The 23,272-nt window shown below is 42.9% G+C and overlaps 1 protein-coding gene and 1 long non-coding RNA gene across 5 annotated transcripts in view; both read right to left on the bottom strand.

Moving 5' to 3' along the window:
* The window catches only part of LOC141271046 (uncharacterized), a 54,155-nt gene extending 39,948 nt beyond the window's left edge, over positions 1 to 14,207 (bottom strand). For 2 of the 4 annotated variants that reach the window (XM_073681148.1, XM_073681149.1), the window contains exons 1-2: positions 12,557 to 13,220; positions 9,641 to 10,042 (exon numbers count right to left, since the gene is read on the bottom strand). In XM_073681148.1, the coding sequence (XP_073537249.1) occupies positions 10,031 to 10,042; positions 12,557 to 13,198 (654 nt within the window). In that variant the 5' untranslated portion in view covers positions 13,199 to 13,220 and the 3' untranslated portion in view covers positions 9,641 to 10,030. Of the gene's footprint in view, positions 1 to 9,507; positions 9,559 to 9,640; positions 10,043 to 12,556; positions 13,221 to 13,720 lie in introns of those variants that run through there. The other 2 variants (XM_073681150.1, XM_073681147.1) reach the window with 2 other exon arrangements.
* A 2,567-nt stretch (positions 14,208 to 16,774) lies between these two features.
* LOC141271045 (uncharacterized) lies at positions 16,775 to 18,331 on the bottom strand. The gene is made up of 3 exons (XR_012321809.1): positions 18,066 to 18,331; positions 17,933 to 17,983; positions 16,775 to 17,185 (listed from the first exon to the last, which is right to left on the bottom strand). It is a non-coding gene; the product is annotated as an uncharacterized lncRNA (long non-coding RNA).
* Between the last annotated feature and the right edge of the window lie 4,941 nt (positions 18,332 to 23,272).

Below are 23,272 nucleotides of genomic sequence, written 5' to 3'. Positions count from 1 at the left end.
CCTTGTCATACGAGCTCACTAGATATTAATATGTAATTTGAAACTTACCAAATTATAAGGGAAAGGATGAATGATCAGTGCCACCTGGTCACACCAAAGACAAGAATAGGCAGGCATGAATAATAGGCAGGCATGAGAGGAAGTGACAGTCAGAAATTCCATCACTATTTGAAATGAAGAGATTTCTGCATTTCATGTCACGCTGTGACTACCAGCGCATTGGAGGCTTTCAGCAGTGAAATACTTCTGAGGCTCTGGATAAATATTCTCCTGACAGATGTCACATTCAGAAACTGAAATCCATACAATTTGGAGGTTAGAGCTTTCCCTTTAACTGATGTGGAAGAAATATAACAAAAGTAAAAAAACAATAATGAGTGTTGAGTGTTACATTGTGTGATATTTTCTGGTACCTGAATAATGTTGGATTTCTTGAATCTATAATACCAAGTTGTCATGCTGTCAATTACCTGAGAATTAAAGCAACCCCCCAAAGAAAATGTGATGTGACGATACATTTCTAATGAAGTCACGATTCTGAATGGCCACTGATCTGCTGCTGCTCCTTTAGTAAGTGTGATCAATGCCCCATTCTATTCATGTCTCTGCCTTTCTCTGTGCTGGGATGGATATACAGTAACACCATCATCACCAGCACTGGTCCATCCTACACTAATGAATAGGTAGGGAAGCTATAGTTCAGACTTACCACAGTGCTCCCCATGTCTGTACAGTGGCAATTTCAGACGTGAAGAGAATCGAAGTGTAAGAGTGGTGGACTATACTAACGGGTTCCTTTCCCCTGAAGTCACCAATTACATCATGCATCTTTTGTATATCTTGTGTAACGTGTTGTGATGTGATAATGTATAGTAAATACAGTTATGTAGAGGCAGTACATACAGTAAGTATAACATGTATACTGTGAATAGACCGTGATATGCTAGTGTACAATAGGGTAAGATATAGATTAGGATCTAGGACATAAAATAAAGGCAATAGGCTTAATACATACTGGTATAAGATAGTAACTGTAGTAAGCTGGGAACATAGTATAAGGTACAGTTAATGTTTGGGACTAGCCCATAATGGGATGGGGTTAATGCTAGTATAAAGCAGGCGACTTCCTGATAGTCAGATAGGGAAGTGCAGTAACCAAGGTCAAGTTCAACTGCAGTGGGCTCCAGATGGCAGCTATTCCAGGATCCAGGAACTCATTAAAAGCTACAGAGGCTGTTATTTTTGCAAAAGGAGGATCTACTAAATATTAATGTCACTTTTCTGGTGAGGTGCCCATACTTATGCACCTGTCCAATTTTGTTTGAATGCAGATTGCACATTTTCTGTTAGTACAATAAACCTCATTTCAAGGCAGAAACATTACTGTGTCCAACAGTTATTACATATATCAAACTGAAATAGCTGTTGCAAAAACACCAATTTTAAGAAAACATTAAGCTTAAGATTAATAGGGGTGCCCAAACTTTTTCATATAACTGTATATTCTCAATGCTGTGATAGAATGAGTGCCTGCTTATATGGATGGTCTCGTTTGTGATGCTCCAGCATCGCAATCGCAGGGGATGTCTCAATGTGTGAAGGGGCCCTTATTGTGTGTATTGTTGTGAAACTGATAATAGTTTGTTCTCTCATTTTATTATTATGGTTTATGTATATATATTTTTTTCATTCCACAGTGTTGCCTTTTTGCATGATGAGAAAACGGATATTGACTGAAACTGAATTGGAGGAGCTTGTAAACGACTCCGATTCAGATGAAGATGCTTGAAAATGTGTAAGAAGAGGAGGACCACATAAGTGATTGGAAACCAATGCAGAAATCTGATTCTGAAGTGGAATCTGATGAGGAAACCCAGACAACTAGTCGGATGCAAGAAATCCATTCGAAAAACAAAGATGTAGTTTGGAACTTGCAGCCTTCTGCTCAGGCTGGTAGAAGGTATTCTTCAAATGTCATAGAAGATACTCCAGGTCCTTCTAGGTACGCTATATCAAGAATTGATGACATACAATCTGCATTCAAATTGTTCATAAATATAACCATACAAAACATCATAATACAAATGACAAACATTGAGGGACAACAAGTTTATGGTGAGAAATGGAAGAATTTCGATTTGACAGCTCTAAATGCTTTCATAGGTTTACTACTGATAGCAGGAGTGTACCGATTGAATGGTGAATCAACCAAAAGTTTATGGAATTCCGAAACTGGTCGCCACATATTTAGAGCCACAATGTCTCTAGAAAGATTTCATGAGATTTCAAGAGTCCATCGCTTTGATAATAAAATTAATCGAATTGAAAAAAGAGGCACAGATAAACTTGCCCCTATTAGAGATTTGTGGAATATATATATATATAAAGATTCTACCAACATTTTATAATACTGGTGAAAATGTAACTGTAGATTAACAACTGGTGTCATTCAGAGGTAGGTGCCCATTCAGACAGTATATTCCAAGTAAGCCTGCAAAGTACGGCATCAAAATATGGACTCTGTGTGACAGCAAAAGTTCATACGCTGTAAACGCTCAGGTATACATAGCAAAAAACACTGGAGAAAGAGCTGAAAAAAATCAAGGTATGCGAGTAGTTTTGGATTTGACACACGGACTCAAAGGACAAAATGTTACATGCAACAATTTTTTCACATCATACCAACTGGGGCAGATGTTGCTGAAAAGAAACGATGCGCCTTCTGTCCAACATCAAGTAATCACAAAACAAATGTGATATGTTGCAGTTGTGCATAGTACTTATGCAAAAGACATGTAAATTATATTTGTGACAGAAGCAAACAGAAAATTTAGCACCGTGAACCTTATTTACCATTTTATAGAGAAAAAACTGAACTTTTTCATTTTATAATTTTTTATTTTTTTGGAAAAAAATATATTTACATACAGTTTGATGTTATTAGTTATAGTTTACGGTTATATAAAGCATTTTTTTTATGTGCAAATGTGCAATATGCATGAATATTGCAATAAGGCCATGTAATATTTTTTGATACAAAAAAATAAAAATTAAGTTTTTGATTTCATTTTTCATTTGTTTATGAACAACCATGTTCACATACAGTATAATAATGCAACAAGTATTCAAATAAAACACTTAAATTAGCTAAAAATCAAGACTTTAATAGGTCCGGTCAAAAATGACCAGAACATTATAAGTGTATATATGGCGCCCCTGCGGGTCCAGTTGCCACAGAGGTACTGCATCTCAGCCAGAGGTGTGGTACCCCACTCTCAGGTAAGGAGGGAGCACTACCCGGGACCCACATACTCACATCCTACACTACACCACTCCAGTAGGGAAGGGCAAGATTTCTCCTGAGGGAGAGCACAGACTCAATCCCTGTCTGGAGGATGGAACTAAGTAGAGGAGGTGGGTGGAGGAAGTAGTTTAGGGGAGCACTGAAGGAAGGACTGAAGTTAGAGGGGACCATATACAGTGACAGTTGGTGACGTGGGTCACATGACAGAGAGTATAAAAGGAAGGGTAGAAAGATCTAGAAGGAGTTGAGTTCTGTCTGTTCTGGTCCTAGGGTCCTAGGAGTGAGGACCGTCTAGGAGTTAGTCAGTCAGAAGAGTGGATGACAGGAGTCTGCCATCGGGAGTGAGGAGAGAAGACCGGAGCAGTGAGAAGGACTTCAGAGAGAGACAAAGGATCTTAGATGCATGGGAAGTGCAGAGTCCACCCATGCGCCCAAATTCACGCCAACCGTGAAGGGATCAGGTCGCAGTAGGGGACTGGCCTCAGACTAGTGGAGGACTGCAAGATTCAGCTAACAAACCAGAGGTTGCTGTATCTTTAAGTGCCGTAGCCAAAAACCACACATATTCGTTGAAATGGTGGCTATATAGGACCAAGGGGACAAAGAGGACGTCGCCCGACAAGGCCTGCGGCCACTGGCTCGGGACACTGTGTGTGAGGAACAGGGCAGGAGGGCGAGAGCCAGCGCAGAGAGACGACCCGGGAAGGTACACAAGAAGGGGATCCCGATCAAGTGCACCCAAGTTATCTGAGAGTTGGCTGGATCACTTCCCCGGAGGACACAGGACTCGGTGGGCTGTTATAACCTGCTGGCAGTTGTAACCTGGAACATCATAAGAACTGTGAGTAAACGCTTGAAGACTGCACCCCGCTGTGTCCTTGATTTAATTGCTGCGTCACCTGCCTTGCACTACAACACCAAAATCTAGAATCTCCTATTTAACTGCCCTGAGGCCTAGCTCTATCCGTGGAGAGCCGAACCATCTCTGCTGCGTCACCAACGGCCCCAGTGGATCTGAACAGCAGCGGCGGCCACCTATAGCTGCATACCACGGGTGGCGTCACAAAACTTTATCCCCAAAAACTTTATTCCCCTCTTTTCTTTATTTATTGACTGCCCTGGACCACGGACCGGGTCACTGCCACCGTGACTACCCCAATAGAACCGACCAGCCCGGCTACCGAGTACCCCACGGCCCCTGGGGGCGTGTCATATAGTAGACCCAAATAGAACAGCAGGGTTAAGGAAACAAGGAACGAGAAGTGTTGTGCCCAATACTGCGTGTTACAATCGGATGAATTTGAACTGTCCAGTAAACTTTTGTTGATTAAAGGGGTTGTCCACTACTTTAGATTCCCCACCCAATATATTCCCCTGGGGCCCCGAAGACTTTTTGTAAATACCTTCCATTGCAGAAAATGCCTGTGAGCGGAGCTATGACTGGCCGCTCACAGGCATCACGTGACCCCCGGCTGCAGCCGGCTCTGACATCCGCTGATGTCATGACAAGTGCTGGCAGCAGCCGGGGTCTTTGTTTTCCTGGTTCCACGGTGGATGCCAGGCTGTGGGCGGGGTTACCCCCCCTCGCGTCACACCCAGCATCCACCGCGCGCACTGCCTCTCCCCATTCATTGGGAAAGCGTGTGGTGGATGCTGGGTGTGACGCGGGGGGTAACCCCGCCCACAACCCAGCAGCCACGGCGGGGACCACAGTGCTGAGTCACGCCTCACTTGTCGTGACGTCAGCGCGGGGTCACGTGATGCCTGTGAGCGGCCACCGATAGCGCCACTCACAGGTATTATCTGCAACGGAAGGTATCTACAAAAAGTCTTAGGGGCCCCGGGAGGATACATTGGGGGAATAATATAAAGCAGTGCATAACTTCTTTAATATGAACTGAGTGTCCCCTAAGTTATGTGCTCCGGCTCCAGAAGATGGAGGCTTGGAAACAGCAGAGGCCTGTGACCTACACATGAGTGTGACGCACCTCACTCTGGGCAGCACCCCACGCTCTGTCATGGCTGCCACCTGTGGCCACTTTACAGGAGCACCGAATGCAGTTACGAAAGGAGCAGCTCCAGAGAAGAGGTCATTAGGTAAGACTATAAATTAGAATCGTATTTGTCACATTTACTAGGGGGTATGAGGATTTCTTTAAGTCTGGCTTTCTTGTCCCTCAAGTTCATCATTTCACTTTGCTATGGACTATGTAAGTTTGCATGAAACCGCACTGAGTACAATAATGGCAACAATAGCGAATAAGTTAAGAGAAAACAGCCAGAGGCTTCTGCCAAAAGATGGACGGATGATGAGATGCAACATGAACTAAGTGCTCCTTTTAGGCACCTGCAGAAAATTTTAACCTTCTGCTCTCAGTGGCGTACTGCTAATAGCAACAGACCAAGCAGCTTATATGGGGCACAAAATCGGGGGACAATGGGCCCACTCATCATCGCACTTTCAACTGTATCGCCATCATAGATGCTGATACAGTTTAAAGCATTAATGGTGGAGGGAAACCGTCCGCTCCCTCCACCATCATTCTCCCTCGGCACCTGAGATCTGACGTCTCAGCGCAGCGGGCGTAATGACGTTACTACATGGTGCCCGCTGCATGGAGATGTGCGGCGCTTCAGGCCACATGCTGAGAAGTCCGGAGCAGCGAGGGACCAAGGGTAGGTGAGTATTTATTTATATATTTTTTTAAAATTAATGAGTACATTGCAATGGGGGCGCATTATACTATATGAAGGCGCATTATTCTATATGAAGTGCAATGGGGAAGTATTATACTATATGAAGTGCAATGGGGGTACATTACACTATATGAAATGCAACAGGGGTGCATTATACTATATAAAGTGCAATGGGGTACAGTGTACTATAAGGAGGTGCATTACACTATATGAAGTGTAATGGGGATGCACTATACTATATGAAATGCAATGGGGCCCATTATACTATATTGAGGTGCATTATACTATATAAAGTTTAATGGGGGTGCATTATACTACATGAAGTGCAATGGGGGTGCATTATACTATACGGAGGCACATTATACTACATGGAGGCACATTATACTATATGAAGTGCAAGGAAGGTTCATTATATTATGTGAAGTTCAATGGGGTGCATTATACTATATAAAGTGCAATGGGAGCGCATTATACTACATTGAGGGCAATGGGGGCGCATTATGCAATATGGATGGCAATGGGGGCCCATTATGCAATATGGAAGGCAATGGGGGCACATTATACTATATGAAAGGCAATGGGGCGCATTATACAACAATGAGGACAATGTGGGGCCCATTATACTATACGGAAGGCAATGTGGGGGCCATTATACTATGTGGAAGGCTATGTAAGGGCCATTATATTATACAGAGGGCTATGTGGGGCCCATTATACTAGATGGAAGGCTATATGGGGGCCATTATAATATTTAGAGGACTATGTGGGGGCCATCATACTATGAGCCATTATAATATTTGGAGGGCTATGTGGAAGCCTTTATACTTTATCCACTTCACGACCTATGACGTATAGATACATCATATGTCGTGTCTCGCCATTTGATGCAGGCTCCGATGCTGAGTCCGCATCTTTTTGGCATGATTTGATCAGCTGTCATGTGCCCCTAACAGACGCATGTGGAATCGCGATCCACCCATGGCTGTTAACATGTTAAATTCCGCTGTCAATCTCTGAGAGTGGCATTTAATACGATCGCACAGAAAGCGCGGTTGGGACAATTATACTGCATGCAAGAAATGATACAATGTGAAGGTTTGGGGTCTACCATACTGTGTGGATGGCTGTGTGGGGGCCATTATACTATATTTAGGGCTGAGTTTGGGTTACAGTTGAGGTATCATACTGTGTTGGGGGTTACCATATTTTGCAGAGGGGCTATAATAGGGTTATCACACTATGCGTGTGGAGGGTACTGTGTAGGAATTTACTATGGGGGTATCATACTGTGTTTGGGGTGCACTTTTGATGGCATCATACTTTATGGGGGCAATGAGAGGAGAATCTGGGGGTTTCAATAGTAAGAAAATTACTTTGTAAGGGCTGCAAAATTGTGCTCTTTTGTGACCCTGCTGAATATTCATTTTTTTAACGGGGCTTAATTAGAACTTCTGCTATGGGGCCCCGTGATTTCTATGTATGCCCCTGTCTGCTCTATATACATTTTTTCTTAAATGGTACCTTGGGAAGTTGAAGACCTATAGGTCAGTCTAAATACACCCTGGAAGATGAGAATGGGCAACCTGGATCAATAGTTGTAGTTTTCTTATTTCACAGCCTTTAGAGGATGAAGTATCATAAAAAAAAAGTTACTGGGAAATTCAGGAATGAGTGGTTGGAGGATCACTTTAGGTAAAAAAAAAAATGCTAAACCTCCACCTACAGTGGGGAAAATAAGTATTTGATACAGTGCCAATTTTGCAAGTTTTCCCACCTACAAAGAATGCGGAGGTCTGTAATTTTTATTGTAGGTACACTTCAACTGTGTGAGGCAAAATCTAAAGATAAAATCACATTGTATGATTTTTAAATAATTTTATTGCATGAAATAAGTACTGTATTTGATCACCTAACAACAAGCAAGTATTCTGGCTGTCACAGACTAGTTAGTTTTTCTTTAAGAAGCCCTACTACTCAGCACTAGTGATGAGCAAGCACTAAAATGCTCGGGTACTCGTTGCTCGGGTCGAGCAAATTGGAATACTCGGGTGCTCGACCCGAGTAACGAACCCAATGTAAGTCTATGGGAAACTTGAGCATTTTTCAGGCGGCTCCCCCCGGCGGTCTGCAGAGGGCCTAAAAATTGCCCAAATCGATGGGAATAGTCCTCAAATGACATGGGAATAGCATGAGGAAGACCCCTGGAAGCATCTCTGACTCCCACATCACTGCTGTCAGCAACGTGGTCAGAGTATTACACCACTTTTACAGACTCACAATAAAACATACAAAAACGAAACCAAAATGGATTTTCCTGGGAAATATGTTAAGGAACATCCTTTCCAGGGTAATGACTTGTATGTAAGGCAAAATAAATAACCAAAACCAAAAATACTCCTCCACACCTTGGCCTATGTTCACACGTAGCGTTTTTGATGCGTTTTTGCACTTTTGCATTGCTTTCAACCAAGACAAATGCATTCACCAGGAAATGTCATTTTAACATTTTACAACCTTATCTGGCCATGTGGTGTGTGACACATCATCAGACACATACATACAGTGCTAAAAAGACATGGGAACAGCATGGGGAAGACCTCTGGAAGCATCTCTGACTCCCAGGTCACAGCCTAAAAGTGTGCCCATCATAAGTAATCCTTGGCGCATGCGAAGATGCCTCCAGCCATGCACCTGTCATTGCAGACTTGCAACAATCACCGTCCACGTCCTTGTCCCACTGCAGCATTCAGTTGTCCCTACCCCATTCCTTGGAATGCAAGTGCAAGTATGCAGCCAGCCAACCACCCACCCACAGGCTGCAATACTATACTGCCAAATTTTTGACAGCTGCTTGCGCTTGAAATGTGGCCTTTTAGGCTCGTGGAGGTGGAAGCTTTTCATAACCTCATGCCGGCGGCGGCCGGGTGTCCATACTCGGTACCCAGCCGCCACTATATTTCCCGGTATCGCCTCCACCTTCCACAAGCACGGGTACCACAACATTACCCGTGCCTTCCCCAGTACATTTACTAGGAAGGACCGCCTAACTACAAACACGTGGACAGGTGAATGCGGCCAGGGACTGTACGGAGCCAGTCCACAACTTTTTTTGCTAAGAGTTGTATTTAGCTTGGTGAAAGGACTGGCATAGAGGGAAACCGTATCTACCCTGCATGTCATTTCTCCCAGGAAGAAAAGTAACCTGGCACTCAGAAGACTCTTGGGTTCTTTTATAATTTTTAATAAAGTAGTGCAGAAAATAAACAACAGACGTTTCGGTCACATTAGACCTTCATCGGTGTACTACAAAAAGTGAAAAAACGGTAGTGAGTAACATATAGCAGATTATACATAATATAACCAAAATATATATGGTCAATTACCACATAATATGTCATGGGGAATGCATCTATGGAGTACAACAGGGGGAAAAAAGGGGGAAGGGAAGAGGATCAGGATTGAGTAGGGGACAATGGTGAATCTTAGAGTATTTTAAATGAACCTACCAATATGTGGAAGTGGGTGTATTTAAGCAGTGGCCTATAGAGTTCTGTTTGCTGTGGGAATAAAATATAGGTAAAAGTGTCATAGAAATGGACTCTAATGGTAAAAGGAAAAACCATCACTGAAAAGAGTTACCTGTAGATGTCTGCTAGCCGGACACGGTGTCCACCGTTTGTCAGGAGGTATGGTGGAGGGCTAAAGACCTACTACCTCTGAAATATGCAGTGGAGGGGGTTAAAGGTCGCTCATCAACTTAATCATTGGTGCCAGTGGGGTTTTAGCGCGCATATAGAATGTGGAACAGGACCTAGAAAGAGGAAGTAGTGTCATATGACGCTCTGAAGGTCCTGAAAGGAGAAAACCCGGTCACGTGACCGGAAGTGACGTGTGAGTGCGTTCCACAATGGATTGTATGCGTTCCACTGCGTGTGGGGAGCGCTGGAGCCAGAATGACAGGGTGGAGGAACGTTAGGGAAGCAGGATAGGAATCCAGGAGGGTAAGGGATCAGGAGGGAGGAACATCACTTAGGATTGGATCTAGAAGATATCAAAAATACATTTTAGAAACAAATAGGTGTAATCAGCAAGGTATCACATATCTTAGAACATCAGAGGGTTCAAATATATTTAAAAGAGTATCACATATAGACAATTATGGTCATGTTATTCAGATTAATAGTCCCAATAATAAAGGATAATGGTCCCTACAAAATACCATGATGGGATATCCGTGCAAGTTAACATAAATTCATATGTGTCAATGAACAAGAATGTCACAATTAGGGATACCTTAAGTGAAAGAGCTGATGTCATATTCCTTATTGAGTCCTTTGGGGGATAATGATTGTAGCTCGTGGATCCAAAATGACTCCCTGTGTTTTAATAAACGAATGCGGTCCCCTCCGCGTCTGGGAGGGGGGACATGTTCAATCACCTGAAATTTTAGTTGTGACACTAAATGACCGGATGCCACAAAATGTGAGGGAACCGGTAAGAGTAGGTTTTTGCAACGTATTGTGGATTTGTGCTTCGAAATTCTATCCTTGATGCACTGAGTTGTCTCACCGACATAAATTAGGCCGCATGGGCATTTTAAGATGTAGACCACGTAGGAGGAATTACATGTGAAGTAATCCTTAATCTTATATTGTTTGCCTGATTGTGGGTGATAGAAAGAGTCTCCCCGAATGATGTTATTGCACTGGTGACATTGTAAACATGGAAACGTCCCATGTTTAGGGGTGGATAGAAATCTCTGTCTAGATTGAGTGTTGGCGGTTCCAATATCGGAATGGACGAGGCGGTCACGGATATTGGTAGATCTTTTGTAACATGGTAGAAACGGGACTTTGAATTCTGGGACTTTGGGATAGGCTGTTCGGAGTATGTGCCAGTGTTGTCTAATCTTCTTATGTAGTATTGAAACCATTGGATGGTAAGTGTGGACAAACGGCAAGCGTTGGTTATGAGTCAGGCGAGTAGTGGGCTCTAAAGCTTGTGACAATGTAGCTGATGGATAACCCCTGTCAAGAAATTTCCTCCTCATCTCAGTAATCCTAATGTCCCGTGTAGAAGGGTTGCTAACAATGCTTTGGACCCGGTGGAATTGGGACCTGGGTACTGACTTAAAGATGGGTTTGGGGTGGAGGCTAGTGTAATGTAATAGACTATTCCTGTCAGTGGGTTTCACATATAAGTCGGTAGACAGGAATCCCAGTTCATCCTTGGTGATGGTGGTATCAAGGAAGTGAATGGATTCTTTACTAGAAGACATGGTGAAGCCAAGACCATCCCAAGACGAGTTCAGAGTCTCAAAGAATTGTGTCAGGGTTTCTATGGGCCCTGTCCAGATGCAGAAAATATCGTCTATGTAGCGCCTCCATACCCTAGAGTGGGTTTTAAACAGTGGGTTTGTGTATACTACCTCTTCCTCAAATGTTGACATGTAGCAGTTAGCGTACGGAGGAGCTACATTAGATCCCATTGCGGTACCCTGTTTCTGTAAATAGAAGGTATCTTGGAAGAGGAAGAAATTTTTAGACAGGACCAAGGTTAAGAGGTCAAGGCAAAAATGACTAACATCCGATGGTGTATGGGAAATTTCCAATAGGTTTTTTACACAGATGATACCTTTCTCATGTGGAATAGAAGTGTATAGATTATTAACATCAAATGTGACAAGTAAGGTGTCTGGGTGGATCTGTACGATCCCTTTGATGATGGTTAGGAAGGCTCCTGTGTCGAGAATGAAAGATGTGGTCTGTTTAACCAAAGGGGTCAATATTTTTTCTAAGAAAATCGCTAGAGGAGATAGGATGGAGTTAGTGGCAGCGACAATTGGACGGCCTGGAGGGTTCTCGAGATTCTTATGAATTTTAGGTAGGGTGTAAAACACTGGAATGATGGGAAAGGTGTTAGTTAGGAATTCACAGGTTTTATTGTCAATTGTTCCTTTAAGGGAATGGTGTTTCAAGGTTTTTGAGATCTCATCTCTAATGGCAGAAGTGGGGTCATGTGTAAGTTTCTCGTAAATCGAGTTGTCATCTAACTGTCTATAAATCTCACTCAGGTAGGTAGATTTATCCATAACCACTATCGCCCCAACCTTGTCTGCTGATTTGATGATAATGGATGGATCCGATTGGAGTGTTTTAAGTGCTTGTCTGTCAAGAGAGGACAGGTTCTGATGGTAGTGTAACCGGCCTAGGTCAATATCTGAGCGAAATTTTTGGAAAGATTGCTTGATGAAATCAATAAAAGTTTCTGCAGCGTGATAATTCTGGGGGCGTCGATATGTACTTTTGCTCTTTAATCCCAAGCTAGCTGCTGTGATGCTAACTGGATTAATGGCAGGTGTAGTGATATTGGGTATAACCTCCTGAGAGAAGTGAGCCTTTAGTCTAATGGATCTGAAAAACCTTTGTAAATCCATCTCTAAGCCAAATGTGTTACATTTATAGGATGGACAGAAAGACAGGCCTTTCTGCAACACTGTCAGTTCCGCTATACTGAGGGATCGTGATGAAATGTTCACAACTAATGGGGTCATACCTGGGAGCATGTGACCCTGATGAAATTCCTGTCGCTTCCTGTTGGTGCCGCCTCTCCTCGTCCTCCTCTTCTTCGGTTGTATTTCTTCCGAAAACCTAAAAAATGAGTAGAGGTGGATGGGTGATCTGGTCTGTCTAATTCTGAGCCAGAGGAGGATAGGTCGGTTGAGGAGTGACCCAGTTGTCCCGGACCACGTCTTGTGCTGGAGAAGTCGCGCCATTTGTAGACTCGATCCCTCTGGTAATCCTCTGCGTCGCGAATAAATTTCAGTCTCTTCCTGTTTTCTGTATCCCGTCGGTGTTGTTCCAGGTTCTGGTTAACCTTGGTCTTTAGAGAGTTCAATTCTTCTGTGGAAATCGTGGATGCTAGTTGAGATTCAATGCTGGAGATCTGTTCTTTGGATGCATTAATTTCCTTCTGTAAGAATTCAATCGTTAGAGTCATAAGATCAAACGAACATTTGTTCAAAATACGTTCGAACTTTAAACAGTAGTCTTCTTGGTTATTGAAGAGTGTGGGACGTAATGGGACTCTAAGTCCCCTTGGAATACGTTGGACTCGAACGTATTCTGAAAGTGTGGCGCAATGTAATTCAAGATTAATAGAGTGGCGCAACTCCTTTTCCCAATCTCTACCTCTCATCTCCTTCGGCGGTATTTTCAGGAACTCACATGGTAGATTTGATTTGGCGATAATATTGGAAGTTTCCTTGGCGTTGTAGAAGAAGGTGTTCGTTGTCATGACACCCCAGGGTGCTGGTATATAGAACCAGAAATTTATATAGATAAAACTACCGCACTCCTGGAGTAATGGTGGTGCCCAGGTAGGGTTACAAGCCCGTAATCATATAGAAAAGTAACCTGGCACTCAGAAGACTCTTGGGTTCTTTTATAATTTTTAATAAAGTAGTGCAGAAAATAAACAACAGACGTTTCGGTCACATTAGACCTTCATCGGTGTACTACAAAAAGTGAAAAAACGGTAGTGAGTAACATATAGCAGATTATACATAATATAACCAAAATATATATGGTCAATTACCACATAATATGTCATGGGGAATGCATCTATGGAGTACAACAGGGGGAAAAAAGGGGGAAGGAAAGAGGATCAAGATTGAGTAGGGGACAATTGTGAATCTTAGAGTATTTTAAATGAACCTACCAATATGTGGAAGTGGGTGTATTTAAGCAGTGGCCTATAGAGTTCTGTTTGCTGTGGGAATAAAATATAGGTAAAAGTGTTATAGAAAAGGACTCTAATGGTAAAAGGAAAAACCATCACTGAAAAGAGTTACCTGTAGATGTGTGCTAGCCGGACACGGTGTCCACCGTTTGTCAGGAGGTATGGTGGAGGGCTAAAGACCTACTACCTCTGAAATATGCAGTGGAGGGGGTTAAAGGTCGCTCATCAACTTAATCATTGGTGCCAGTGGGGTTTTAGCGCGCATATAGAATGTGGAACAGGACCTAGAAAGAGGAAGTAGCATCATATGACGCTCTGAAGGTCCTGAAAGGAGAAAACCCGGTCACGTGACCGGAAGTGACGTGTGAGTGCGTTCCACAATGTATTGTATGCGTTCCACTGCGTGTGGGGAGCGCTGGAGCCAGAATGACAGGGTGGAGGAACGTTAGGGAAGCAGGATAGGAGTCCAGGAGGATAAGGGATCAGGAGGGAGGAACATCACTTAGGATTGGATCTAGAAGAAATCAAAAATACATTTTAGAAACAAATAGGTGTAATCAGCAAGGTATCACATATCTTAGAACATCAGAGGGTTCAAATATATTTAAAAGAGTATCACATATAGACAATTATGGTCATGTTATCCAGATTAATAGTCCCAATAATAAAGAATAATGGTCCCTACAAAATACCATGATGGGATATCCGTGCAAGTTAACATAAATTCATATGTGTCAATGAACAAGAATGTCACAATTAGGGATACATTAAGTGAAAGAGCTGATGTCATATTCCTTATTGAGTCCTTTGGGGGATAATGATTGTAGCTCGTGGATCCAAAATGACTCCCTGTGTTTTAATAAACGAATGCGGTCCCCTCCGCGTCTGGTAGGGGGGACATGTTCAATCACCTGAAATTTTAGTTGTGACACTAAATGACCGGATGCCACAAAATGTGAGGAACCCGTAAGAGTAGGTTTTTGCAACGTATTGTGGATTTGTGCTTCGAAATTCTATCCTTGATGCACTGAGTTGTCTCGCCGACATAAAATAGGCCGCATGGGCATTTTAAGATGTAGACCACGTAGGAGGAATTACATGTGAAGTAATCCTTAATCTTATATTGTTTGCCTGATTGTGGGTGATAGAAAGAGTCTCCCCAAATGATGTTATTGCACTGGTGACATTGTAAACATGGAAACGTCCCATGTTTAGGGGTGGATAGAAATCTCTGTCTAGATTGAGTGTTGGCGGTTCCAATATCGGAATGGACGAGGCGGTCACGGATATTGGTAGATCTTTTGTAACATGGTAGAAACGGGACTTTGAATTCTGGGACTTTGGGATAGGCTGTTCGGAGTATGTGCCAGTGTTGTCTAATCTTCTTATGTAGTATTGAAACCATTGGATGGTAAGTGTGGACAAACGGCAAGCGTTGGTTATGAGTCAGGCGAGTAGTGGGCTCTAAATCTTGTGACAATGTAGCTGATGGATAACCCCTGTCAAGAAATTTCCTCCTCATCTCAGTAATCCTAATGTCCCGTGTAGAAGGGTTGCTAACAATGCGTTGGACACGGTGGAATTGGGACCTGGGTACTGACTTAAAGATGGGTTTGGGGTGGAGGCTAGTGTAATGTAATAGACTATTCCTGTCAGTGGGTTTCACATATAAGTCGGTAGACAGGAATCCCAGTTCATCCTTGGTGATGGTGGTATCGAGGAAGTGAATGGATTCTTTACTAGAAGACATGGTGAAGCCAAGACCATCCCAAGACGAGTTCAGAGTCTCAAAGAATTGTGTCAGGGTTTCTATGGGCCCTGTCCAGATGCAGAAAATATCGTCTATGTAGCGCCTCCATACCCTAGAGTGGGTTTTAAACAGTGGGTTTGTGTATACTACCTCTTCCTCAAATGTTGACATGTAGCAGATAGCGTACGGAGGAGCTACATTAGATCCCATTGCGGTACCCTGTTTCTGTAAATAGAAGGTATCTTGGAAGAGGAAGAAATTTTTAGACAGGACCAAGGTTAAGAGGTCAAGGCAAAAATGACTAACATCCGATGGTGTATTTGAAATTTCCAATAAGTTTTTTACACAGATGATACCTTTCTCATGTGGAATAGAAGTGTATAGATTATTAACATCAAATGTGACAAGTAAGGAGTCTGGGTGGATCTGTACGATCCCTTTGATGATGGTTAGGAAGGCTCCTGTGTCGAGAATGAAAGATGTGGTCTGTTTAACCAAAGGGGTCAATATTTTTTCTAAGAAAATCGCTAGAGGAGTTAGGATGGAGTTAGTGGCAGCGACAATTGGACGGCCTGGAGGGTTCTCGAGATTCTTATGAATTTTAGGTAGGGTGTAAAACACTGGAATGATGGGGAAGGTGTTAGTTAGGAAGTCACAGGTTTTATTGTCAATTGTTCCTTTAAGGGAATGGTGTTTCAAGGTTTTTGAGATCTCATCTCTAATGGCAGAAGTTGGGTCATGTGTAAGTTTCTCGTAAATCGAGTTGTCATCTAACTGTCTATAAATCTCACTCAGGTAGGTAGATTTATCCATAACCACTATCGCCCCACCCTTGTCTGCTGATTTGATGATAATGGATGGATCCGATTGGAGTGTTTTAAGTGCTTGTCTGTCAAGAGAGGACAGGTTCTGATGGTAGTGTAACCGGCCTAGGTCAATATCTGAGCGAAATTTTTGGAAAGATTGCTTGATGAAATCAATAAAAGTTTCTGCAGCGTGATAATTCTGGGGGGGTCGATATGTACTTTTGCTCTTTAATCCCAGGCTAGCTGCTGTGATGCTAACTGGATTAATGGCAGGTGTAGTGATATTGGGTATAACCTCCTGAGAGAAGTGAGCCTTTAGTCTAATGGATCTGAAAAACCTTTGTAAATCCATCTCTAAGCCAAATGTGTTACATTTATAGGATGGACAGAAAGACAGGCCTTTCTGCAACACTGTCAGTTCCGCTATACTGAGGGATCGTGATGAAATGTTCACAACTAATGGGGTCATACCTGGGAGCGTGTGACCCTGATGAAATTCCTGTCGCTTCCTGTTGGTGCCGCCTCTCCTCGTCCTCCTCTTCTTCGGTTGTATTTCTTCCGAAAACCTAAAAAATGAGTAGAGGTGGATGGGTGATCTGGTCTGTCTAATTCTGAGCCAGAGGAGGATAGGTTGGTTGAGGAGTGACCCAGTTGTCCCGGACCACGTCTTGTGCTGGAGAAGTCGCGCCATTTGTAGACTCGATCCCTCTGAAAGTCCTCTTCGTCGCAAATAAATTTCAGTCTCTTCCTGTTTTCTGTATCCCGTCGGTGTTGTTCCAGGTTCTGGTTAACCTTGGTCTTTAGAGAGTTCAATTCTTCTGTGGAAATCGTGGATGCTAGTTGAGATTCAATGCTGGAGATCTGTTCTTTGGATGCATTAATTTCCTTCTGTAAGAATTCAATCGTTAGAGTCATAAGATCAAACGAACATTTGTTCAAAATACGTTCGAACTTTAAACAGTAGTCTTCTTGGTTATTGAAGAGTGTGGGACGTAATGGGACTCTAAGTCCCCTTGGAATACGTTGGACTCGAACGTATTCTGAAAGTGTGGCGCAATGTAATTCAAGATTAATAGAGTGGCGCAACTCCTTTTCCCAATCTCTACCTCTCGTCTCCTTCGGCGGTATTTTCAGGAACTCACATGGTAGATTTGATTTGGCGATAATATTGGAAGTTTCCTCGGCGTTGTAGAAGAAGGTGTTCGTTGTCATGACACCCCAGGGTGCTGGTATATAGAACCAGAAATTTATATGGATAAAACTACCGCACTCCTGGAGTAATGGTGGTGCCCAGGTAGGGTTACAAGCCCGTAATCATATAGAAAAGTAACCTGGCACTCAGAAGACTCTTGGGTTCTTTTATAATTTTTAATAAAGTAGTGCAGAAAATAAACAACAGACGTTTCGGTCACATTAGACCTTCATCGGTATACTACAAAAAGTGAAAAAACGGTAGTGAGTAACATATAGCAGATTATACATAATATAACCAAAATATATATGGTCAATTACCACATAATATGTCATGGGGAATGCATCTATGGAGTACATCAGGGGGAAAAAAGGGGGAAGGGAAGAGGATCAGGATTGAGTAGGGGACAATGGTAAATCTTAGAGTATTTTAAATGAACCTACCAATATGTGGAAGTGGGTGTATTTAAGCAGTGACCTATAGAGTTCTGTTTGCTGTGGGAATAAAATATAGGTAAAAGTGTCATAGAAATGGACTCTAATTGTAAAAGGAAAAACCATCACTGAAAAGAGTTACCTGTAGATGTCTGCTAGCCGGACACGGTGTCCACCGTTTGTCAGGAGGTATGGTGGAGGGCTAAAGACCTACTACCTCTTAAATATGTAGTGGAGGGGGTTAAAGGTCGCTCATCAACTTAATCTTTGGTGCCAGTGGGGTTTTAGCGCGCATATAGAATGTGGAACAGGACCTAGAAAGAGGAAGTAGCGTCATATGACGCTCTGAAGGTCCTGAAAGGAGAAAACCCGGTCACGTGACCGGAAGTGACGTGTGAGTGCGTTCCACAATGTATTGTATGTGTTCCACTGCGTGTGGGGAGCGCTGGACCCAGAATGACAGGGTGGAGGAACGTTAGGGAAGCAGGATAGGAGTCCAGGAGGGTAAGGGATCAGGAGGGAGGAACATCACTTAGGATTGGATCTAGAAGAAATCAAAAATACATTTTAGAAACAAATAGGTGTAATCAGCAAGGTATCACATATCTTAGAACATCAGAGGGTTCAAATATATTTAAAAGAGTATCACATATAGACAATTATGGTCATGTTATCCAGATTAATAGTCCCAATAATAAAGGATAATGGTCCCTACAAAATAACATGGTGGGATATCCGTGCAAGTTAACATAAATTCATATGTGTCAATGAACAAGAATGTCACAATTAGGGATACATTAAGTGAAAGAGCTGATGTCATATTCCTTATTGAGTCCTTTGGGGGATAATGATTGTAGCTCGTGGATCCAAAATGACTCCCTGTGTTTTAATAAACGAATGCGGTCCCCTCCGCAACTGGGAGGGGGGACATGTTCAATCACCTGAAATTTTAGTTGTGACACTAAATGACCGGATGCCACAAAATGTGAGGGAACCGGTAAGAGTAGGTTTTTGCAACGTATTGTGGATTTGTGCTTCGAAATTCTATCCTTGATGCACTGAGTTGTCTCGCCGACATAAATTAGGATTTACAAAGGTTTTTCAGATCCATTATACTAAAGGCTCACTTCTCTCAGGAGGTTATACCCAATATCACTACACCTGCCATTAATCCAGTTAGCATCACAGCAGCTAGCTTGGGATTAAAGAGCAAAAGTACATATCGACCCCCCCAGAATTATCACGCTGCAGAAACTTATTGATTTCATCAAGCAATCTTTCCAAAAATTTCGCTCAGATATTGACCTTGGCCGGTTACACTACCATCAGAACCTGTCCTCTCTTGACAGACAAGCACTTAAAACACTCCAATCGGATCCATCCATTATCATCAAATCAGCAGACAAGGGTGGGGCGATAGTGGTTATGGATAAATCTACCTACCTGAGTGAGATTTATAGACAGTTAGATGACATCTCGATTTACGAGAAACTTACACATGACCCCACTTCTGCCATTAGAGATGAGATCTCAAAAACCTTGAAACACCATTCCCTTAAAGGAACAATTGACAATAAAACCTGTGAATTCCTAACTAACACCTTCCCCATCATTCCAGTGTTTTACACCCTACCTAAAATTCATAAGAATCTCGAGAACCCTCCAGGCCGTCCAATTGTCGCTGCCACTAACTGCATCCTATCTCCTCTAGCTATTTTCTTAGAAAAAATAATTACCCCTTTGGTTAAACAGACCACATCTTTCATTCTCGACACAGGAGCCTTCCTAACCATCATCAAAGGAATCGTACAGATCCACCCAGACTCCTTACTTGTCACATTTGATGTTAATAATCTATACACTTCTATTCCACATGAGAAAGGTATCATCTGTGTAAAAAACTTATTGGAAATTTCCCATACACCATCGGATGTTAGTCATTTTTGCCTTGACCTCTTAACCTTGGTCCTGTCTAAAAATTTCTTCCTCTTTCCAAGATACCTTCTATTTACAGAAACAGGGTACCGCAATGGGATCTAATGTAGCTCCTCCGTACGCTAACTGTTACATGTCAACATTTGAGGAAGAGGTAGTATACACAAACCCACTGTTTAAAACCCACTCTAGGGTATGGAGGCGCTACATAGACGATATTTTCTGCATCTGGACAGGGCCCATAGAAACCCTGACACAATTCTTTGAGACTCTGAACTCGTCTTGGGATGGTCTTGGCTTCACCATGTCTTCTAGTAAAGAATCCATTCACTTCCTTGATACCACCATCACCAAGGATGAACTGGGATTCCTGTCTACCGACTTATATGTGAAACCCACTGACAGGAATAGTCTATTACATTACACTAGCCTCCACCCCAAACCCATCTTTAAGTCAGTACCCAGGTCCCAATTCCACCGAGTCCAACGCATTGTTAGCAACCCTTCTACCCGGGAAATTAGGATTACTGAGATGAGGAGGAAATTTCTTGACAGGGGTTATCCATCAGCTACATTGTCACAAGCTTTAGAGCCCACTACTCGCCTGACTCATAACCAACGCTTGCCGTTTGTCCACACTTACCATCCAATGGTTTCAATACTACATAAGAAGATTAGACAACACTGGCACATATTCCGAACAGCCTATCCCAAAGTCCCAGAATTCAAAGTCCCGTTTCTACCATGTTACAAAAGATCTACCAATATCCGTGACCGCCTCGTCCATTCCGATATTGGAACCGCCAACACTCAATCTAGACAGAGATTTCTATCCACCCCTAAACATGGGACGTTTCCATGTTTACAATGTCACCAGTGCAATAACATCATTCGGGGAGACTCTTTCTATCACCCACAATCAGGCAAACAATATAAGATTAAGGATTACTTCACATGTAATTCCTCCTACGTGGTCTACATCTTAAAATGCCCATGCGGCCTAATTTATGTCGGCGAGACAACTCAGTGCATCAAGGATAGAATTTCAAAGCACAAATCCACAATACGTTGCAAAAACCTACTCTTACCGGTTCCCTCACATTTTGTGGCATCCGGTCATTTAGTGTAACAACTAAAATTTCAGGTGATTGAACATGTGCCCCCTCCCAGACGCGGAGGGGACCGCATTCGTTTATTAAAACACAGGGAGTCATTTTGGATCCACGAGCTACAATCATTATCCCCCAAAGGACTCAATAAGGAATATGACATCAGCTCTTTCACTTAATGTATCCCTAATTGTGACATTCTTGTTCATTGACACATATGAATTTATGTTAACTTGCACGGATATCCCATCATGGTATTTTGTAGGGACCATTATCCTTTATTATTGGGACTATTAATCTGGATAACATGACCATAATTATCTATATGTGATACTCTTTTAAATATATTTGAACCCTCTGATGTTCTAAGATATGTGATACCTTGCTGATTACACCTATTTGTTTCTAAAATGTATTTTTGATTTCTTCTAGATCCAATCCTAAGTGATGTTCCTCCCTCCTGATCCCTTATCCTCCTGGACTCCTATCCTGCTTCCCTAACGTTCCTCCACCCTGTCATTCTGGCTCCAGCGCTCCCCACACGCAGTGGAACGCATACAATACATTGTGGAACGCACTCACATGTCACTTCCGGTCACGTGACCGGGTTTTCTCCTTTCAGGACCTTCAGAGCGTCATATGACGCTACTTCCTCTTTCTAGGTCCTGTTCCACATTCTATATGTGCGCTAAAACCCCACTGGCACCAATGATTAAGTTGATGAGCGACCTTTAACCCCCTCCACTGCATATTTAAGAGGTAGTAGGTCTTTAGCCCTCCACCATACCTCCTGACAAACGGTGGACACCGTGTCCGGCTAGCAGACATCTACAGGTAACACTTTTCAGTGATGGTTTTTCCTTTTACCATTAGAGTCCATTTCTATGACACTTTTACCTATATTTTATTCCCACAGCAAACAGAACTCTATAGGCCACTGCTTAAATACACCCACTTCCACATATTGGTAGGTTCATTTAAAATACTCTAAGATTCACCATTGTCCCCTACTCAATCCTGATCCTCTTCCCTTCCCCCTTTTTTCCCCCTGTTGTACTCCATAGATGCATTCCCCATGACATATTATGTGGTAATTGACCATATATATTTTGGTTATATTAAGTATAATCTGCTATATGTTACTCACTACCGTTTTTTCACTTTTTGTAGTACACCGATGAAGGTCTAATGTGACCGAAACGTCTGTTGTTTATTTTCTGCACTACTTTATTAAAAATTATAAAAGAACCCAAGAGTCTTCTGAGTGCCAGGTTACTTTTCTATATGATTACCGGCTTGTAACCCTACCTGGGCACCACCATTACTCCAGGAGTGCGGTAGTTTTATCTATATAAATTTCTCCCAGGGAGTCCTGTAATTGAGCTTGTTGCAGAAGCAATGGCAGCCCGCCCAACATCAACTCGCACTTGTCGGTGGTGCTTTGACACACAGACATCTTTCTTTGCTCATTTAATTTCTTGAATACAGAGTTGGACAATGGCCTTATCTGTAATGCGTTTTGAGAAATAACATACATAAGCAAGGCCGATCCACATTAAAAAAGCAGCCATAGAGTGTCCGGGAACCTTCCCCCACACTTTTCTTAGCCATGGCTGCTTTTCGGCAGGGCTGGACGGGCCCACCAGAGAACCGGAGACTCCTCCGGCGGGCCCTAGCTTCTCCTTCAGGAGAGTTCATAGTGCTGAGGTGAGGCCATGATGATGATAGAGGCCACCATCTGCTTAGTTTTCTGTTACTTGGAATGCAAGTGCAAGTATGCAGCCAGCGATCCACCCACTCACAGGCCGCAACAATAAACTGCAGATTTCTGGGCAGCTCTTTGCACTTTAAATATGGCCTTTTAAGCTCGTGGAGGCGGAAGCTTTTCACAACCTCGTGCCGGCGGCCGGGTGTCCATACTCGGTGCCCAGCCACCACTATATTTCCCCGTATCGCCTTTGCCTTCCAAAAGCATGGGTCCCATAATATTACCCGTGCCCTCCCCAGTGCACTTACTGGGAAGGACCTCCTAACCACAAACATGTGGACAGGTGAATGTTGCCAGAGACGGTACAGAGCCAGTCCACAACTTTATTTGCTAAGAGTTGTATTTAGCTCGGTGAAAGGACTGGCATAGAGGGAAACCGTATCTATCCTGCGTGTCAATTCTCCCAGGAAGTCCTGTAATTTAGCTTGTTGCAGAAGCAATGGCAGCCCGTCCAACATCAACTTGCACTTGGCGGTGGTGCTTTGACACACACACATCTTTCTTTGCACATTTCTTTTCTTGAATACAGAGTTGGAC

The sequence above is a fragment of the Phyllobates terribilis genome, unplaced genomic scaffold, assembly GCF_046119375.1.
Source record: "Phyllobates terribilis strain yellow unplaced genomic scaffold, ASM4611937v1 Scaffold_5__5_contigs__length_657084704, whole genome shotgun sequence".
Lineage (NCBI taxonomy): Eukaryota > Metazoa > Chordata > Amphibia > Anura > Dendrobatidae > Phyllobates > Phyllobates terribilis.
This window is presented reverse-complemented; position numbering and strand designations above follow the sequence as displayed.